The sequence below is a fragment of the Hypomesus transpacificus genome, unplaced genomic scaffold (genome assembly GCF_021917145.1).
Source record: "Hypomesus transpacificus isolate Combined female unplaced genomic scaffold, fHypTra1 scaffold_184, whole genome shotgun sequence".
Taxonomy (NCBI): domain Eukaryota; kingdom Metazoa; phylum Chordata; class Actinopteri; order Osmeriformes; family Osmeridae; genus Hypomesus; species Hypomesus transpacificus.
In genome coordinates this window covers 53,289-70,644 of record NW_025813733.1, presented here as the reverse complement: position 1 = coordinate 70,644, position 17,356 = coordinate 53,289, and the positions used below count along the sequence as shown (strand labels likewise).

Here is a 17,356-nt window from a genome sequence, read left to right as displayed (position 1 = left end):
CCTCGCTCCTCCTCCTCCTCACTCCTCCTCCTCGCTCCTCCTCCTTGCTCCTCAGGGTCGTGAGCGCGGGTGTGTTTACGGCTGCGCTGACCCAGGACTCAGTTCACCTGGCTGCATGTATAGTCTTCCTAAGAAAATCCCTTCACACACACACCTCTACCTGACTCACACACACCTCTACCTGACTCACAGACACCTCTACCTGACTCACAGACACCTCTACCTGACTCACAGCTTAACATAAATCTCTCATGACTTTCAACACCAAACCACATGGCCGCCGGTGCAATTCTGGATCTGGGCCAACAGACACCATCTTTCCTCTCTACCTCTGTGTTTCCGGAAGCATCCGGAGCGCCATGGAACGCACACACACGCGCTCACACTCCCCACACACACACACACACACACACACACCGGAAACGCACTACTCACCGCAAACCATGTCTTTCTACACACACCCTCTAGCTCGGAGACCTGGAGGTTCTGACATGTTTGTGTTTGAAGGTTTTGGGGGGGTTTGAACCTGCAGACAGATGGCCTCCAGGGTTGGTAGTGTCAGCCCCCCCCCCCTCTCTCTGATTGGCCGATTGGTCTCTCTATAGCCTGCGTTCACCCCAGGCCCTGCCTCCATGTTTAACAGCCACAACAATGTTCCTCGATTAACACTCCAGCCAGCTCCAGCCTGGTATGACATAGCTGGTGTGTTTCCAGATAAATTAGACAGCCGAAACAAAACAGCACTGGTTTTAGGACCTGGGGGAGTGTGGAGGGCAGGGGAGGTGGTGAGGTTTTTGACAAGGCGGCCAGGGTGATGTGTCATTCTCCCTGACATCAACACACCCTGAAGGAGAGCAGACCTGCTCCCCTCCTACCCAGGGTGCACCTCACCTAGCCGGGACTAAATTTACACCAGCACCTGCCCACAGGGAGGTGGAGGTGAGGAGGGCAGGGAGGGAGGGAGGCTTGGGGAAAGGTTACTGTGTGTCCTATCGTGTGGAACAGTGAAATGTAAACTCTATCTGGGCCCCAGCTCATAGCTAGCCCACCAACATGCCAGCAGACATGCAGATCGCCTGCATGGAGGAGGGGATGATGGGGGTGATGATGGAGGGGATGATGGAGGATGACGGAGGGGATGATGGAGGGGATGATGAAGGGGATGATGGAGGGGATGATGGAGGGGATGATGAAGGGGATGATGGAGGGGATGATGGAGGGGATGATGGAGGGGATGATGGAGGGGATGATGGGGGGGATGATGGAGGGGATGATGGAGGGGATGATGGAGGGGATGATGAAGGGGATGATGGAGGGGATGATGGAGGGGATGATGGGGGGGATGATGGAGGGGATGATGGAGGGGATGATGGAGGGGATGATGGAGGATGATGGAGGGGATGATGGAGGATGATGGAGGGGATGATGGAAGATGATGGAGGGGATGATGGGGGGGATGATGGAGGGGATGATGGAGGGGATGATGGGGGATGATGGAGGGGATGATGGAGGGGATGATGAAGGGGATGATGGGGGGGGATGATGGAGGGGATGATGGGGGGGATGATGGAGGGGATGATGGAGGGGATGATGGGGGGGGATGATGGGGGGGATGATGGGGGGAATGATGGAGGGATGATGGAGGATGATGGAGGGGAGGATGGAGGGGAGGATGGGGGGGAGGATGGAGGGGAGGATGGGGGGGAGGATGATGGGGGGGATGATGGAGGATGATGGAGGATGATGGAGGGGATGATGGAGGGGAGGATGGAGAGGAGGATGGAGGATGGGGATCTGGGAGCGTAGCGGAGAAGCTAGCGCGCTTCTCCATGGACAGTCAGGGGGTTACTGGATCCGTGGAGCGGACTGGCCCTGCTACCAGTGATCCCATTGGTGCTCCACTGGGGGAGAGAGCACTGGACTCTCAGCCAATCAGATCTCTCCTCTCTGTAGTCTTGGAGAAATAAACAGAGCTCCTGTTGAAAGTGGCACAGATGAGAGCAAGGAGAGAGAAGTGGAGAGAAAGAGACAGACAGAGAGGGAGAGGGAGAGGGAGAGAGAGACTTTGACTTTTAAAGATACCTTTATTGGGCAGTTAGAACTACCAGCCAACCAAGCTGTTTCACCACACCAAACCCGTCTTATCAAGACAAAAAAAGAGAGAGAGGGAGAGGGGTTATAAATGAATTCCTCCCTGACATCCTTTTCAGAGCACACTGGACAGAAGGTCTTCATCGTGCTGTCTGTGCATAGAGGATGTACAGTGTGAAACCACAGGCTGTGTGGCTGTGTGGCTGTCTAACCGCTGGCTGTAGAGCCTGCTGGGCCACCTCTGGTGAGAACACACACTCCAGAATATTAGGCTGTCTCTCGCAGCACATCTAAACAAACACATCGCTTCAACACAACCAGGCTCAGGCTCAAAATGGCTCTCTTTCCTCACATTGGAATGAAAACTTCAGTCATTTATCAGACGCTTTTTTATCATTTAACACATATACGAAATACATCTTTTAGTTTGAGCCTCCTGTTCAGACAGAGGAGGATTTCCACACCACCTCGCTGTACCAGGTCCTGATTGGCTGGTTAACCAGTAGCAGGTCCTGATTGGCTGGTTAACCAGTAGCAGGTCCTGATTGGCTGGTTAACCTGTAGCAGGTCCTGATTGGCTGGTTAACCTGTACCAGGTCCTGATTGGCTGGTTAACCTTTCCAGGTCCTGATTGGCTGGTTAACCTGTAGCAGGTCCTGATTGGCTGGTTAACCTGTAGCAGGTCCTGATTGGCTGGTTAACCTGTACCAGGACCTGATTGGCTGGTTAACCAGTAGCAGGTCCTGATTGGCTGGTTAACCTGTAGCAGGTCCTGATTGGCTGGTTAACCTGTACCAGGTTCTGATTGGCTGGTTAACCTCCAGCAGGTCTGTGTGTGGGCTGCCCCAGTCAGCAGTAATGACTGGCTGTGGTCAGCATGCCTGTTAGTGTGAAGGTTGTTACTCCAGCAACAGCTCTTCACTCCTCTGTGAAGGCTCCAGGATGGAGGTCTTTGTGCCTCACAAGCACCATCCTCTTAGCCAGCAGGGGCCAGGGGGGTTGTGAGGACTATCCACTGCTGATGGATTGCCCCCCACCCCCCTTTTAACTTCACCCGGCCACACAGTCAAATAAACACTCACACACACACACACACACATACACTCACACACACACTCATAGAAGACTAAAGGATTACGTACACACGCTGACATTATCTGTTTATTGTGTGTTAAACACTGGCTCTTCAGCAGACTGGTACACAAAACACTGAAGCACTAGCACACTCTCTCACACACACACACACTCACTCACACACACACACTCAATCTTGTGCCTATTCACTCACTTGATCTACGGCCTCCTCCACATCTCTGTGAAGAAAAGGAGCGTCGTCTCTGCAGCCATCCCACTCTGCAGAAAGGAACCCTTCTCTTCCCCCCTCTCTTCAAACCCACCCTGACACCCACCCACCCCTCTCTCTCTGTCCTCCCTCCCTCCCTCTTGTCCTCCCTTTACCCTCTCTCCCTCCCCTGTCCACCCCCACTCTCCGCTCCGTCCCTTACTCCTGTCTCACCCACTCTGCTCATCTTTACACACATACCCTCAAACCCTTTCTCTCTCCACCACTCATCTCCCGCCCCCCTGTCCTCCGCTCCTCTGGTCGAGGCTGGTGAGATATGTGGTGCTAAGGCTGCTTCTGCTGGTGTTGAGCAGGGAGCTGTAGAAACCATGTGAACGAGGAAATTCTCATTCACAGCTGGGTCACGCTGAACTTACTTCTCCTTCTCTTCTCTTCTCTCCTCTTTTCCCCTCTCCTCTCCTCTCTCTTCCTCTCTCCTCTCACCTCCTCCTCTCCTCTCTCTTCCTCTCCTCCCTTCCTCTCCTCTCTCTTCCTCTCCTCCTCCTCTCTCCTCCTCTCTAACACAGACAGACTGTTGTCTGAGAGCTTCCTCTCTCCTCTCCCGAGGGGTTACCCGCTTACCCGAGCTGACACAGTAACCTTCAGACGACCTTTTCGCTTGCCAAACGTTCTGCCTGTAAACTGAGGGTGAACCCAGTTCGAGAGCTTGGGCAGGGGGGAGGAGGGGAGGTGATGGAGAGAGAGAGAGAGAGAGGGTCGTGTTTTTAGGGAAGGCCCAAATTGCACCAGCCAGCTCTCTCCATTCATTGTGCCAGTGTAAATATTGTGTTCGTGCGTGCATGAGGCTTAGTGTTGCAAAGAAATGCATGAATAATATATCATTTTCATCTCCTAAATATCTTTGGAAAATTGTCCCAGAAATGTTCTTAACGTTTATGGCAGCCCTGTGGTAGAGAACAGACAGAAGGATCCTGGGTCACGACCTGTCTGGGGCATTGTGGGAAATGTATTTATTTTGTCCCACCCAATGCTGGTTGTTCCCTGTGTCCACATACTTGCGTCAGCCATGCTAATATCATAACATACAGAGACTATAGAAATATTCTTTGATCAGTTATCATGAATGCTAAATGAGAGATTATATGAATTGTATTGTAATGATGTCGTTTAAGGTTGTTGTCTGTGGAGTCTGAACCCATGTTCAGCATGTTGAGCTGATGTCCGTCTGGTATGATCCCTTCTAACTGGGTTCTAATCTCTGGAGAAGGATGTTCCTAGATGAGCTTGGGGTGTTGCATGGTGGACTATAGTATCACATGGTCATGGTTTGGGGGGGTTAAGAGGAGGGTCTGGGGAAGGGGGGATGTGCTGTAATGGTTCATGCAAGCCTAGTTACAAACTGAGGGCCGATCAGTAGTGAAGGCAGCACTTAGATGTGTTTGTACTATCTGCCCTCTACCCCTATTTTCTCTATCTCTCTCTCTCTCTCTCTGTCTCTCTCTCTCTCTCATGGCCACTGTCCCTCCAGGGTTGGATGACCGCTGCCTGGTTGTGCCTCAGTCTATAACACCAGAACTACCCTCTACACCCCCCAACCCCCTCCACCCTCAGCCTCTGCTCTGGGGTCAGCCTGCCCTCAGCCCTCACCCCCACACAGCCTCCAGTGGGGGCTAGTGCTTGCCAGAGAAACTAAACCCAACTGAAAACAAACAAGATGGTCGCTTCGCTGCCGAGCCTCCTCCAGGCTTGGCTCCAGCGCCCAGACGACGACGGTAGCCATGACGATGGTTGTTTGGGAGCTTGGTTCAGCGACCTCTCCCAAATGTCTCGTCAGAGGTCAACACACGCGCTGCCTGTTGGCGTGTCGTGATGCGTAAACGAGTGGCTAGCTATCCAGGTGTAAAATAAACATTCCATTCCGTATTAAAAATCCCTCCCGAAATATTACAGTTTATCTGCTTCCTGTTTTAACAGGTTTAGGCCTAATGAAAGAGATTACTCACAACGGGTGTATCTGCTCGACGTTCATGACTGTAATTATCCCCCACGTCACCCCTCCCCCCTCCTCCTTTCACCCCTCCCCCTTTCACCCCTCGCCCCCCCCTCCCCCTTCACCCCCCCTTCTCTGTCAGACACATGAGAATGAAGCAGAAGAGACATGGAGCCTGTCTGTCTGTCTCTGTCTGTCCGTCTCTGTCTGTCTGTCTCTGTCCGTCTCTGTCTGTCTCTGTCTGTCTGTGTCTGTCTCTGTCTGTCTGTCTGTCTCTGTCTTTGTCTGTCCGTCTCTGTCTGTCTCTGTCTGTCTGTTTCTGTCTGTCTCTGTCTCTGTCTGTCTCTGTCTGTCTCTGTCTGTCTCTGTCTGTTTCTGTTTGTCCGTATCTGTCTGTCTATGTCTGTCTTTGTCTGTCTTTCTGCCTGTCCGCCTTCCTATCTGTCTGTTCCCCTACTTAAAGAGTATTTAAGGGCATGACTTTGTGGTTAAAGTATTGGATTGCAGATCAAGAGATCACAGGTTCGAGTCCCCCGGTGTCTTTAGACAGAAATGTCTGTGACCCGGTAGCAGGTGACCCGGGTAGCAGGTGACCCTCCACCCAATTACAGGGGCTTGTCACGAGAGAAACATGAGCTGAGGTGACAAAATCTCACCTTCTTTCTTTACACACACACCACCCCTTGCCCCCTCTCTCTTTTTCAATAACTTAACACTCACACACCATCACACACCTTTACAAACCAACCCCCACTCTCACAGTTTACAACAACGGAACAGTTCAGGAATAAGTTTAGTCATCTTTAATTGTCCCCGTTACGGGCAATTTGTCCTGCAGCATGGAAGTTTACCACCACCACATACAAAGACAAATACACATCAATAATACCTCACATTTTCTAGAACTGTAAAAAGGACAAAGTAAGAAGAAATACCTCCGTGTGTGCGTAGTAGAGTTGTGCAGTGCCTGGTGTGTGGTAGAGCGAGCTTGTTCACCAGCAGGTAAGAGAGGCCAGGCCCAGATCGTGTTGCACTCTCTCCACCATCACAATACGAGAGGAAGGCTCCCCTGCTTGTCTGCCTTTGTTGCGTCCAGGTGGGCAGGGGTTACCTCCCAGCAGAAGGGATTTGTTTTAGAGCCGTTTCTGCTTTTCTCTGAGAAAGTAGCGGAAGTATTTTCTGAAATTGCCGTTGAAAATGCCACGATAGTTCTGTCCCCCAGCGTAGAAAAGAACATAGTTCTCATTATCTTAGCTTTTTTTTTTTTTTTTTTTTTACTGAAGTTAATGTGAGTTCCTCAAAGGCCTACAATTGATTTCCCACACAATGCTGTGTAACTCTATAGTGGGAAGGGATTAAGGGCTGTGCAGGCCTCGTTTGGGTCGCTTGAGATTGAACAACTAGTCTGAGAAACCTTGATGCGTTTTTACATCATTTACCGTTGACATTAACATCGCCGTTTTTATATTAGCTCTCCTGTTTTTCACATTTGATCCATTAAGCAGATGCTTTAAAAAAAAAACAAAGCAATTTAGAAATAGTGCATGTAGAAAGTATAGCAGTAGATCAATTATCAGTAGTGCACAGTTCTGACTGTATTCTGGTTTTTACCTGAGAAAGTCTCCTCCAGTTTGACCTCTGGCATGGCGGGGGGGGGGGGGGGGGGGGTGATGAGGGGAGCAGCCATCTCGGGCCGACGTAATTTCACAGTCGTTGCACTGTGGCCTATGGAGACACTGTAGAACTGTCCTGACACCAAGTAGTGCCTGGTAATGGAACTGGACCAATATCCATCTTCCATTTTCCTGGACGGTACAATACGGCCAATATTTATATTGCATCTTGGTACAGCTAGGATCTTATTTGTCTGGCCCACGGGTCTAGTTTGATAGTTTTTCATGAATCCTATCATGAAATGATTGCTTTCCACATGACATTAACAACGGATTAGCATAACTTCTTGTGATCTTTTTTTTCTTCCTTTGTTTGGAGTGCCACAACCGAGGCTAAAGTATTCTTGAAAAGACGCCAATATTATCCCAGTCCTCTTAAGTGTGTGTGTTTTCCATTAAGTAGATGTTTACCATAAACAGCATGTCACTTAGCAAAGCACACTTTTATAGCGGCTAATCTGATTGGAGCAGCCTGACCAATCACAATGTGTCCGGGCTGGGTGTCATGTTGCCCTGAGCGCTACAGTGACACAGTAAAACTCAGAGGAAGAAATGACTCGTTAAATTAGCACCTAATACTCGGGTCTTTAGCTGGCCGTTACCTCTGTGGAATGCTTTTGAAGGGGGGTGAGGGTTTAGAACCAGCCCCTTTCTAAGATCCGTCGGGAGAAAATCTGGGTATTTGGATCATGGACATGACGCGCTTACATAAAGTGATATAAACACAGTTGAACCGAAGCCGTAAGCACTTGAACCAGGGATAGAGCTCCCCGCTCTCCGTAACAGGTTTACAGTATTTCCAGGCAGCTCTGTCCGTGTGGAGCAGGGTGAGGGAGGGAGGGAGGGGGTGGGGTGGAAGGCTGAGCAGCTGTGTCCATTGTGGGGTGATATTAGTAACCCTCTTAGACTGCACTAGTCTGTGGGCAGGGCCTGAGGGCTCATTTCAAGTGCTTAGTGATTGTGAAGATTTGTCACCCCCCTCAGCCCTGTTAAGAGGGTCTCGTTCTCCCCCCTATCCTCCTCTCCCCCTGTCCTATCCCCCTATCAGCCTGTCCTCCTGGTCTTCCTCTCCCCCCTGTCCTCCTGTCCCCTCCTGTCCTCCTCTCCCCCTGTCCCCCTGTCCTCCTGTCCTTCTCTCCCCCTGTGCTCCTCTCCTCCTGTCCTCCTCTCCCCCTTTCCTCCTGTCCTCCTGTCCCCCTCTCCTCCTGTCCCCCTCTCCTCCTGTCCTCCTCTCCCTTCCTCTCCCCCTGTCCTCATGTCCTCCTGTTCCCTCCTGTCCTCCTGTCCTGCTCTCCCCCTGTCCTCCTGTCCCCCTCTCCTCCTGTCCTCCTCTCCCTTCCTCTCCCCCTGTCCTCATGTCCTCCTGTTCCCTCCTGTCCTCCTGTCCTGCTCTCCCCCCTGTCCTCCTGTCCTCCTGTCCCCCTGTCCTCCTCTCCCTTCCTCTCCCCCTCTCCCCCTGTCCTCCTGTCCTCCTGTCCCCCTGTCCTCCTCTCCCTTCCTCTCCCCTCTCCTCCTGTCCTCCTGTCCTCCTGTCCCCCTGTCCTCCTCTCCCTTCCTCTCCCCCTCTCCCCCTGTCCTCCTGTCCTCCTGTCCCCCTGTCCTCCTCTCCCTTCCCTCCCCCTCTCCTCCTCTCCCCCTGTCCTCATGTCCTCCTGTTCCCTCCTGTCCTCCTGTCCTGCTCTCCCCCTGTCCTCCTGTCCCCCTCTCCTCCTGTCCTGTCCTCCTCTCCCTTCCTCTCCCCCTGTCCTCATGTCCTCCTGTTCCCTCCTGTCCTCCTGTCCTGCTCTCCCCCTGTCCTCCTGTCCTCCTGTCCCCCTGTCCTCCTCTCCCTTCCTCTCCCCCCTCTCCTCCTGTCCTCCTGTCCCCCTGTCCTCCTCTCCCTTCCTCTCCCCCCTCTCCTCCTGTTCCTCATGTCCTCCTGTTCCCTCCTGTCCTCCTCTCCCCCTGTCCTCATGTCCTCCTGTTCCCTCCTGTCCTCCTGTCCCCCTGTCCTCCTCTCCCTTCCTCTCCCCCTCTCCTCCTGTCCCCCTGTCCTCCTCTCCCTTCCTCTCCCCCTCTCCTCCTGTCCCCCTCTCCTCCTGTCCTCCTGTCCCCCTGTCCCCTTGCTCTTTCTGATGGAGCACCCCCCCCCCACACACACTAACTCATACCATTGGTATACTCCGCCACCCTCACCCCCTCCCTCATCCTACTCTGTTCTCCTGCTCGTGATGGTTGCCAGGCAGCAGGGAAAGACTTCACACACACACACACAACCCATAGCTCCCAGGTCTTTCCGGATGTCCTTGTTTACATCATGGTGTTGTATGGAAGCTGGCTGGCTGGCTGGCTGGCTGGCTGGCTGGCTGGCAGACTGACTGACTTTATTGGCCAAGGGTTAGGGTTATGATAAGAATAGAATGTCTGATGCCAACAGTTGCATTGTATCGTTGAACGCAAGGAAATGTAAAATGGTTACATTCACGTAGATGCCGAACTTGAGTCCACAAGAGTGTTGTCAATTGTTGCTAATTTTTTTGAATTAGCTAGTACTTATTTATTTTTTGAATTAGCTCGTTCTTAAATAAAAACAAATTGAATTAGATAGTATTAAAATAAAGAAATAATTTTCCAAATTCAAATATTTTTTCTTTATTTTTTTGGTATTTATATAACAACCTTGAATTAGCTCGCACATGCACATGCCTGGATGACTGTGCGTGCTCGTTCCTTAGGTGTGATCGTCGCTGCAGGGCGTTTCACCAGCGAGGGAAAACCAGGATGCAGGAAGGTACTGCAGACACTAGTGACTACCTGTCAGACAGACAGTCCTCTCAGCTGGTGACGACCTGCTTGCTATCCTACTCATCTGCATGTCAAACTCATTGACTGCTTCTGTCTAGCCCCCTCCCTCCCCTCCTTCCAAATCAAACTTTGTTGTTACCATCGATTGCTTTGGTCCCCAGCCCAGAGGTTAAAGGAGGCGGGTCTTCGATTGGTTCGACCTTCGGTTTAGCACGTGCCCAGTGTGTTACTGGAGTCCGAAACTGACACACACACTCTCGCACATACACTGACACACATACACTCACACACTGACACACACCTGAGATGGCTGTGTGCGTGTGTGTGTGTGCGTGCGTGCGCTTGACAGATCCTCAGTGGTGTGATGTAACTTTCTTGTTCTTCTCTGCTGGGTGGAGAGGATAGAGGATGTATACGTGATCGATCCTCCTCCTCTCGTTCCGCCGCAGTGCACTTAGAGAGATGAGGCCTGATCAATGATCAGTTTGTGTTTTCTTTCTTCAGTCACACCTGAGTGAGCTGGAGGCATAGAAGGTTATGGGGGGGAGGGGGGGGGGCACGGTCAGAGGCAAAGCTTCTGGAAGGTTCGTTGATCCAGGAAGCTGGAGGTGTCTGTGTGTCTTCACACTCAATAGAGGACGTACACAGTGTTCCTTAGACCCGCTCTCTTCTGATGAGCCTGGCAAGTGTCTCTCGCCCCCCTGTTTGTCGATGTCTCTCCCAACACACTCCGCCTCACCCCCTGATCTCTCTCTCTCTCTCTCTCTCTCTCTCTCTCTCTCTCTGGCTGGTGAAGGAAGGGGATTAACTCCTGACTTCACCCCTCACCCCAACCATCTCTGCACACACCTCACCCCCACACACACACACCTCACCCCCACACACACACCCCTCACCCCAACCATCTCTGCACACACCTCACCCCCACACACACACACACCTCACCCCCGCACACGCACACACACACCTCACCCCCACACACACACACCTCACCCCCACACACACACACACACACCTCACCCCCACACACACACACCTCACCCCAACCATCTCTGCACACACCTCACCCCCACACACACACACACCTCACCCCCGCACACACACCCCTCACCCCAACCATCTCTGCACACAACTCACCCCCACACACACACACACCTCACCCCCGCACACGCACACACACACCTCACCCCCACACACACACACCTCACCCCCACACACACACACACCTCACCCCCCCACACACACACCCCTCCCCTCGGTCCCTGTCTGGTCTCCTGCAGTCAGAACACATCCTGTCACACTGACCTCTCCTGATAGGCTCAGAGGGAGAACATGAGGCAGAGCACCTGACCCCTGACCCCTCACCCTCGACCTGTAACCTGGTGAGAGACAGGGTCAGGAGAGCTTCCACATGCACCTCAGACCCTTGTCACCTGACACACAAATGTTATGTTCCACTAACAATGGAACGTAAATACATTCATGTCTTTAAATTTCTAAATGTTTAAAACAAAATGAAGAAATATTTTGAAATACGTTTTTTGTGTGTTGTGTGGAAAAAAACGTTTTACAAAAAAACGTTTGTAAAAGTTGAAAAAAAAAATCCATTGTCAATGTGGACATGACTGAGAATAGAGACATTCCTGATCACCCATGGCAACATGAGGGACATGTTCTGAATTGGTGTCAAAAAGGATTCCTGGCGAATGCGTCTATAGTGTCTGTCTATATAATTAATGTATTAATATGATGTGAGGTCTAACAGGTGTAGTCATGGCTACTTTGTACTTCAGTATGTCAGAGGCCACACTTCTTTACTTTAACTTGAGTGAAAAAGTGTATTCAGTGCTTCAACTTTTACCAGAGTCTTATTAAACATGAGTATCTGAACTTCTACTCGAGTGAAGGATGTGTTTACTTTTGCCATCTCTGATCTGATCAACTGAAGCACTTCAGTAAATGACTGTGTGCTTACTGCACCCTCTTGACTAAGAGACATGACAGTACAGATACAGGACCTGACACCACGTCCTTGATTGAGGAAAGTTCCAGAACGCTACAGTGAATCGGTGACGATAGTGAGATATTTTGGAATCAAAAGACAAGAACAGTGATTCTGGAACCCAAGGCTTATAACAAGCGTAGAAAGAGCCTGCTTCATTGTTTGGTGTGTTCCGCCCGGGGGTAGACTGGATGTAAGATAGTGACGTCCTGAGTTCTGTCAGCTTGTAGTGACACTGCGCCCAAACACCCCGTCGTTACTGGGCAAGATAAGTATCTGGCACTGGAGAGGGGCTCTCCCTAAGCCTTGCGGCTGGAGGCAGTGAGGCCAGGCCAGGCCAGGCAGGGCAGGGTTAGAGGGGTGGGGTGGGAGTCGAGCTCTGGATCTCTGGGTTTCGAATGTCTCAGTAGATTCTTTCTCTAACTTAATTACAGGGTTTGAACTTCTTGACGAACAGTGCAGCCGTAACTTGGGTCTCTCCTTTCGACACACACTCGACCCAACCACCAACACGAAAAAACACGTTTTGCCTTTTCGGCGTTCGTAAGGTCGAACCCTCTGGAGGGACTTCAATCCCCTCCCTCTCATCTCCTCAGCTCATAGATGAGATGAGGGTCTGGCCTGCTGTCGGGGGGTGGACAGGAAGGTAGAGCAGCCTTTCTGAGGCTTGTTAGCGTGTCAGTACTGGGGCAGTGTGCGCTTGGCTCAGGTTGACCCTGAGTCTTGTGTTTGCTGCGGGCTCGGGGCAGCTCTGAAGATTAGCTCGCCGTGGAACAAACTGCTCCGCTCAAACGCTTGATTGTAATGACTCTGGTATTAGCAAGTCTTAATGAACTGTGTCAAAAATACTTCTACATGCTTTTGCGATCCCTTCCTTCATGCACCACACACACACACACACACAGACACACACCTTCACACACACACACACCTTCACAAAGCACCTCATGCACACTGCCCCCCTCCGGCCCCCTAGGAGCAGGGAGAGAGGTAAAGCTGTGGGAGCCTTTAGCTGCACGCTAGCAGCTCTCCTGCCGCCTGGCAGAGAGGGGACAGCTGAGGCAGAGGATGAGATTCCAGGCCTGTTCTCTGGCTTCAGACAGAACCACAGTGATGCCTGCATGTTTTCAGTCTGGAGTTTAGTCCTGTTGTCTAACACCATTCCTCTCTGCCCCCCCCCCCCCCGCACACACACCTTGTCTTTCCCTCTCTCTCTCTTTCCCTCTCTCTCTCTCTCTCTCTCTCTCTCTCTCTCTCTCTCTCTCTCTCTCTCTCTCTCTCTCTCCCTCTCTCTCCACCTCTCTCTCTCACTCTCTCTCCTCTCTCTCTCTCTCTCTCTCTCTCTCCCTCTCTCTCTCTCTCTCTCTCTCTCTCTCCCTCTCTCTCTACCTCTCTCTCTCTCCTCTCTCTCTCTCCCTCTCTCTCTCCCTCTCTCTCTCCCTCTCTCTCTCTCTCTCTCCCTCTCTCTCTCCCTCTCTCTCTCCCTCTCTCTCTGTCTCTCTCTCCCTCTCTCCCTCTCTCTCTCCCTCTCTCTCTCCCTCTCTCTGTCTCTCTCTCTCCCTCTCTCTCTCTCTGTCTCCAGCGGCTACACCTGCCTCCAGACCTCTCAGAGACAGTGAGCAGAGTGAGCAGGGGAGCGGGGGAGCAGGGGGGGTCGTCTCCCGGGGCAGCAGCCTGTGGCTCTCTGACCTCCAGCAGCAAACACCTGGACTTCTAGAACCCCGTCACCAGGGCAACCAACACCTGGACGACTAGAACCCCGTCACCAGGGTAACCAACACCTGGACTTCTAGAACCCCGTCACCAGGGTAACCAACACCTGAATTTCTAGAACCCCGTCACCAGGGCAACCAACACCTGGAACCTGGATCTCTGCCCTCGCTGCCATAGCAACCCGGACTGTGCCCTCTTCTCCCCCCTTTCCCCCCCCACCCTCCACCTATCAAAGGTTGCCAAACGATTTCAACCCATCTGGCCCCAACTGACCCAGCGACAACACCTCTGTCCACTTGGGGAGACCCTTGACTGGGTTAGGGTGAGCGGGGATCTGGGGCGTGTCTGGAGCAGGGCAGGATCGACAACAGTAACTGTTGTGAAGTCTGACCTTCTGGTACTCAGATGTGGTTAGGGGCCTCATGTGTTCCAGAAGAGACTGGAAGACACCTCCTAGTTCCTGTTACTCACCTGGGAGGACAGACCTGCTCCTTATAGCCTGCAGCACCGATAACATGTTCAGAATCATTTACAACCATGGTGTTTTTTTGTTAAATTGAATAAAAATATCGCCCGTCTCATGAGGATTTATATTATACTTTTACGTGCCACTTTTTGTGCCACGAATTAAGTTAATCAAGAAGTAGATATCGTAAATAATCAACAGTTAAAGCGTGATCCACTTCCAGCGCTGCATGACTGTCTGTCAGAGTGAGCAGGCAGGAGGAAGCTGCTCTTACAGCTGATCTGGGCTCTGTTGCTGGCTACCTCCTGAAGGCTGGCACAGGCCACAGCTGGAGCAGGGCTGCTGGTCCTGGAGCAGGGCTGGTCCTGGAGCAGGGCTGCAGTCTACCCCTCTGCAGGGTGGGGAGGCTAGCTAGGGGACTGGGGGGGGCTGGAGGGTGGGGAGGGGCTGGGGGGGAGGGGGGGCTGGAGGGGGGGGAGGGGGCTGGGGGGGGAGGGGGGGCTGGAGGGGAGGGGGGGCAGGGTGGGGTAGGGCTGAAGGGGCCTAGGTGGGGGGGTGGGGTGGCTTCACAGATCATCAGGCCTGCTATTCGGATGGGCTGCTTTGCAAAGACAAGCCCAAAAGAATAAATTAGATCAAATGGTGACATGGAGAATACACAGCATGAAGAACTGAATGTTTTTTGTTTTGTTTTTGCTCTTCTTATGACGGTGTCAGTTGGAGTGTGTGTGCCTGTGAGAGCTGGCAGTGTGTGTAGCAATCACCAACTGAGGACTGGGAAGAGGGCGTTAGGTCAGGTGTGTGTGTGTGTGCGTGTGTGTGCATGCGTTTGTGTGTAAGCTGCAGTACTTCAACCTGATTCCTTATAACAAATAAATACTGGCCAACAACATTCAGTGTACTAGCCTATATTTCGGTGTGTGTGTGTGAGAATGTTGTTTGTTTGTTTTGGGCAGTGTGTGTGTCTGTCTTTCTGTGTCTTTGGATTTGTACACTTGGTGTATTAGACAGAAGCCTATTTCACTCCAGGGAAGTATTCATAATGCAGAAATGCTGTCAACCATGAATTATTCATCTTTCTGGTTATATAAATCTACTTATGTAGGGGGGCTGTTGCTCGCTTGTGTCAGACTGCCTGCGTACATTTACTGTAACGCCAGCGCAGTCTTCACTTTCTTCACCCTCTGATCTGTGTTTGAATACGTGTCTCAATACCGCCTAATAATCCTGCTCCACATCCTGTTTGTGTGTGGAGCGTTCCTGCCATGAGTTCCTGCTGTGAATTCCTGCTGTGTGACAGTTGAGGAGCGTGTGGAAGACAGGAGCCCCTGACACCCTGAGCTGGCAGGCGGGTCGGACCCGAGGCGGTGAGGTGAGCTAACCCGAGGTGCCAGGGTGGAGCCCTCGCCCGGGTGAAGCGTCACCTGACTGGCTGGGCAGGTATGGGAGGTATAACGTCTTCTCAGAAGCATACAAGGTATTTAATCTCCTCCTCCTACCTTCTCCTTCCCCTCTCTCCTCCCCTCTCTCTTCCCCCTTTCTCCTCCCCTCTCCTCTCCTCTCCTCTCCCCTCCCCCTCTCCCCTTTCCTCCCCTCCCCCTCTCTCCTCCCTCTCTCTCCTCACTCCACATGACAGGCTGCACTCGCATGCGTCCCAGGTGACTTCCTGGATCATCTGGTTGCCTCTGCCCGGCCAATCGGCAGAGACAGCCTTTCTGTTGTCCTACAGCTCCCAGCCTTCACCTGGTTCAGTCACCCGGCAACACTGCGCTTTTGCTTTTCCACACACAGAGCGCTGCAAACTGTGTCTACAATACCTGTTCTGTTAAGTTTTTTTCACCTAACTCAAAAATATTTTATTTTAGTTTGGCATTGTGTTCACTTGCCAACCAACAATGAATGTATCTGGTACTCTGAAAGTTCCGTAAGTTTTAGGACAGGAATGTTGACATTTTACTTTTGGAATGTTTTGTTTGAAATAGTCAGTTTGGAATATTCCGGTTGTACCATTCCATTGAAATGTATCCACATTTATGGATCATGGCAGCTTTTGTGACAACAGTTTATCATAGTTAATAACTACCATTTAACTACACAACAATACCTATAGTAAAAACATTTGAGGGATATAGGAGTTCCTCTGTAATGAAATGGTATCAAATGTTTGTGGTGTCGATTACTGCCAAAGTGTAAGGAGCTACAGTCTGGTAGTAAATGAAACCTTAATGTAGTGTTGCAGCTGTGGTTTCGTTCTGCAGAACGAAAAGTAGAGAGGAGAGAGCCATGGCTGCAGTCATCTGCAGTGTGTCTTGACAGCAGGGTCTGGGCTGGGCTGGGCTGGGCTGGGCTGGGCTGGTCTGGTCTGGTCTGGTCTGGTCTGGCCTGGCCTGGAGGGCTTTTAGGCACTGGAAACACTTCGCTTTTTACAGACACACACAAACACATACACACTCTCACACAGAAGCACGAACACACTAAGTCACACACGCACCCTCACACACAAACACACACGCTCTCACATACACTTAACGTAGGCCCAGAGCCTAGGATTAGAGGCGCTGTATTGAAAGCGACTTCCCTGGACCTCCCAGTCTCCTCCCAGTCTCCTCCCAGTCTCCTCCCTGGACCTCCCAGTCTCCTCCCAGTCTCCTCCCAGTCTCCTCCCTGGACCTCCCAGTCTCCTCCCAGTCTCCTCCCAGTCTCCTCCCTGGACCTCCCAGTCTCCTCCCAGTCTCCTCCCAGTCTCCTCCCTGGACCTCCCAGTCTCCTCCCAGTCTCCTCCCAGTCTTCTCCCTGGACCTCCCAGTCTCCTCCCTGGACCTCCCAGTCTCCTCCCAGTCTCCTCCCAGTCTCCTCCCAGTCTCCTCCCTGGACCTCCCAGTCTCCTCCCAGTCTCCTCCCAGTCTCCTCCCTGGACCTCCCAGTCTCCTCCCAGTCTCCTCCCAGTCTCCTCCCAGTCTCCTCCCAGTCTCCTCCCTGGACCATGTGTGTCTACAAGCGGCATCTGGCTGGGTTTCCTACCAACTCTTCTCTAATTATTGTTGAGTTTTTTACCTCTTCTTTCACCCCACCCCAACCCCGGTTATGTAAATATTGATGTTCTTCCACAAATTATCACTTTGTTTGTTTTGTATCTCTGTGTCTCGCTTCTGTTAATATTGACGTTTGTCTTTTAGCCTCTCTGTTTGTCACACAACACTCCTAATGTCTAGTGTCCCGGTCTGGGGTCCTGGTCTAGTTTCCTGGTCTGGGGTCCTGGTCTGGGGTCCTGGTCTGGGGTCCTGGTCTAGTGTCCTGGTCTAGTGTCCTGGTCTGGGGTCCTGGTCTAGTGTCC

General features: G+C 51.9%; 1 protein-coding gene across 1 annotated transcript in view; it reads left to right on the top strand.

Moving 5' to 3' along the window:
• The window catches only part of wt1b (WT1 transcription factor b), a 20,709-nt gene extending 7,111 nt beyond the window's left edge, over positions 1 to 13,598 (top strand). Inside the window, 1 exon segment of the mRNA XM_047051849.1 lies at positions 13,445 to 13,598. Within this exon segment, the coding sequence (XP_046907805.1) occupies positions 13,445 to 13,598 (154 nt within the window).
• The last annotated feature ends 3,758 nt before the right edge of the window (positions 13,599 to 17,356 follow it).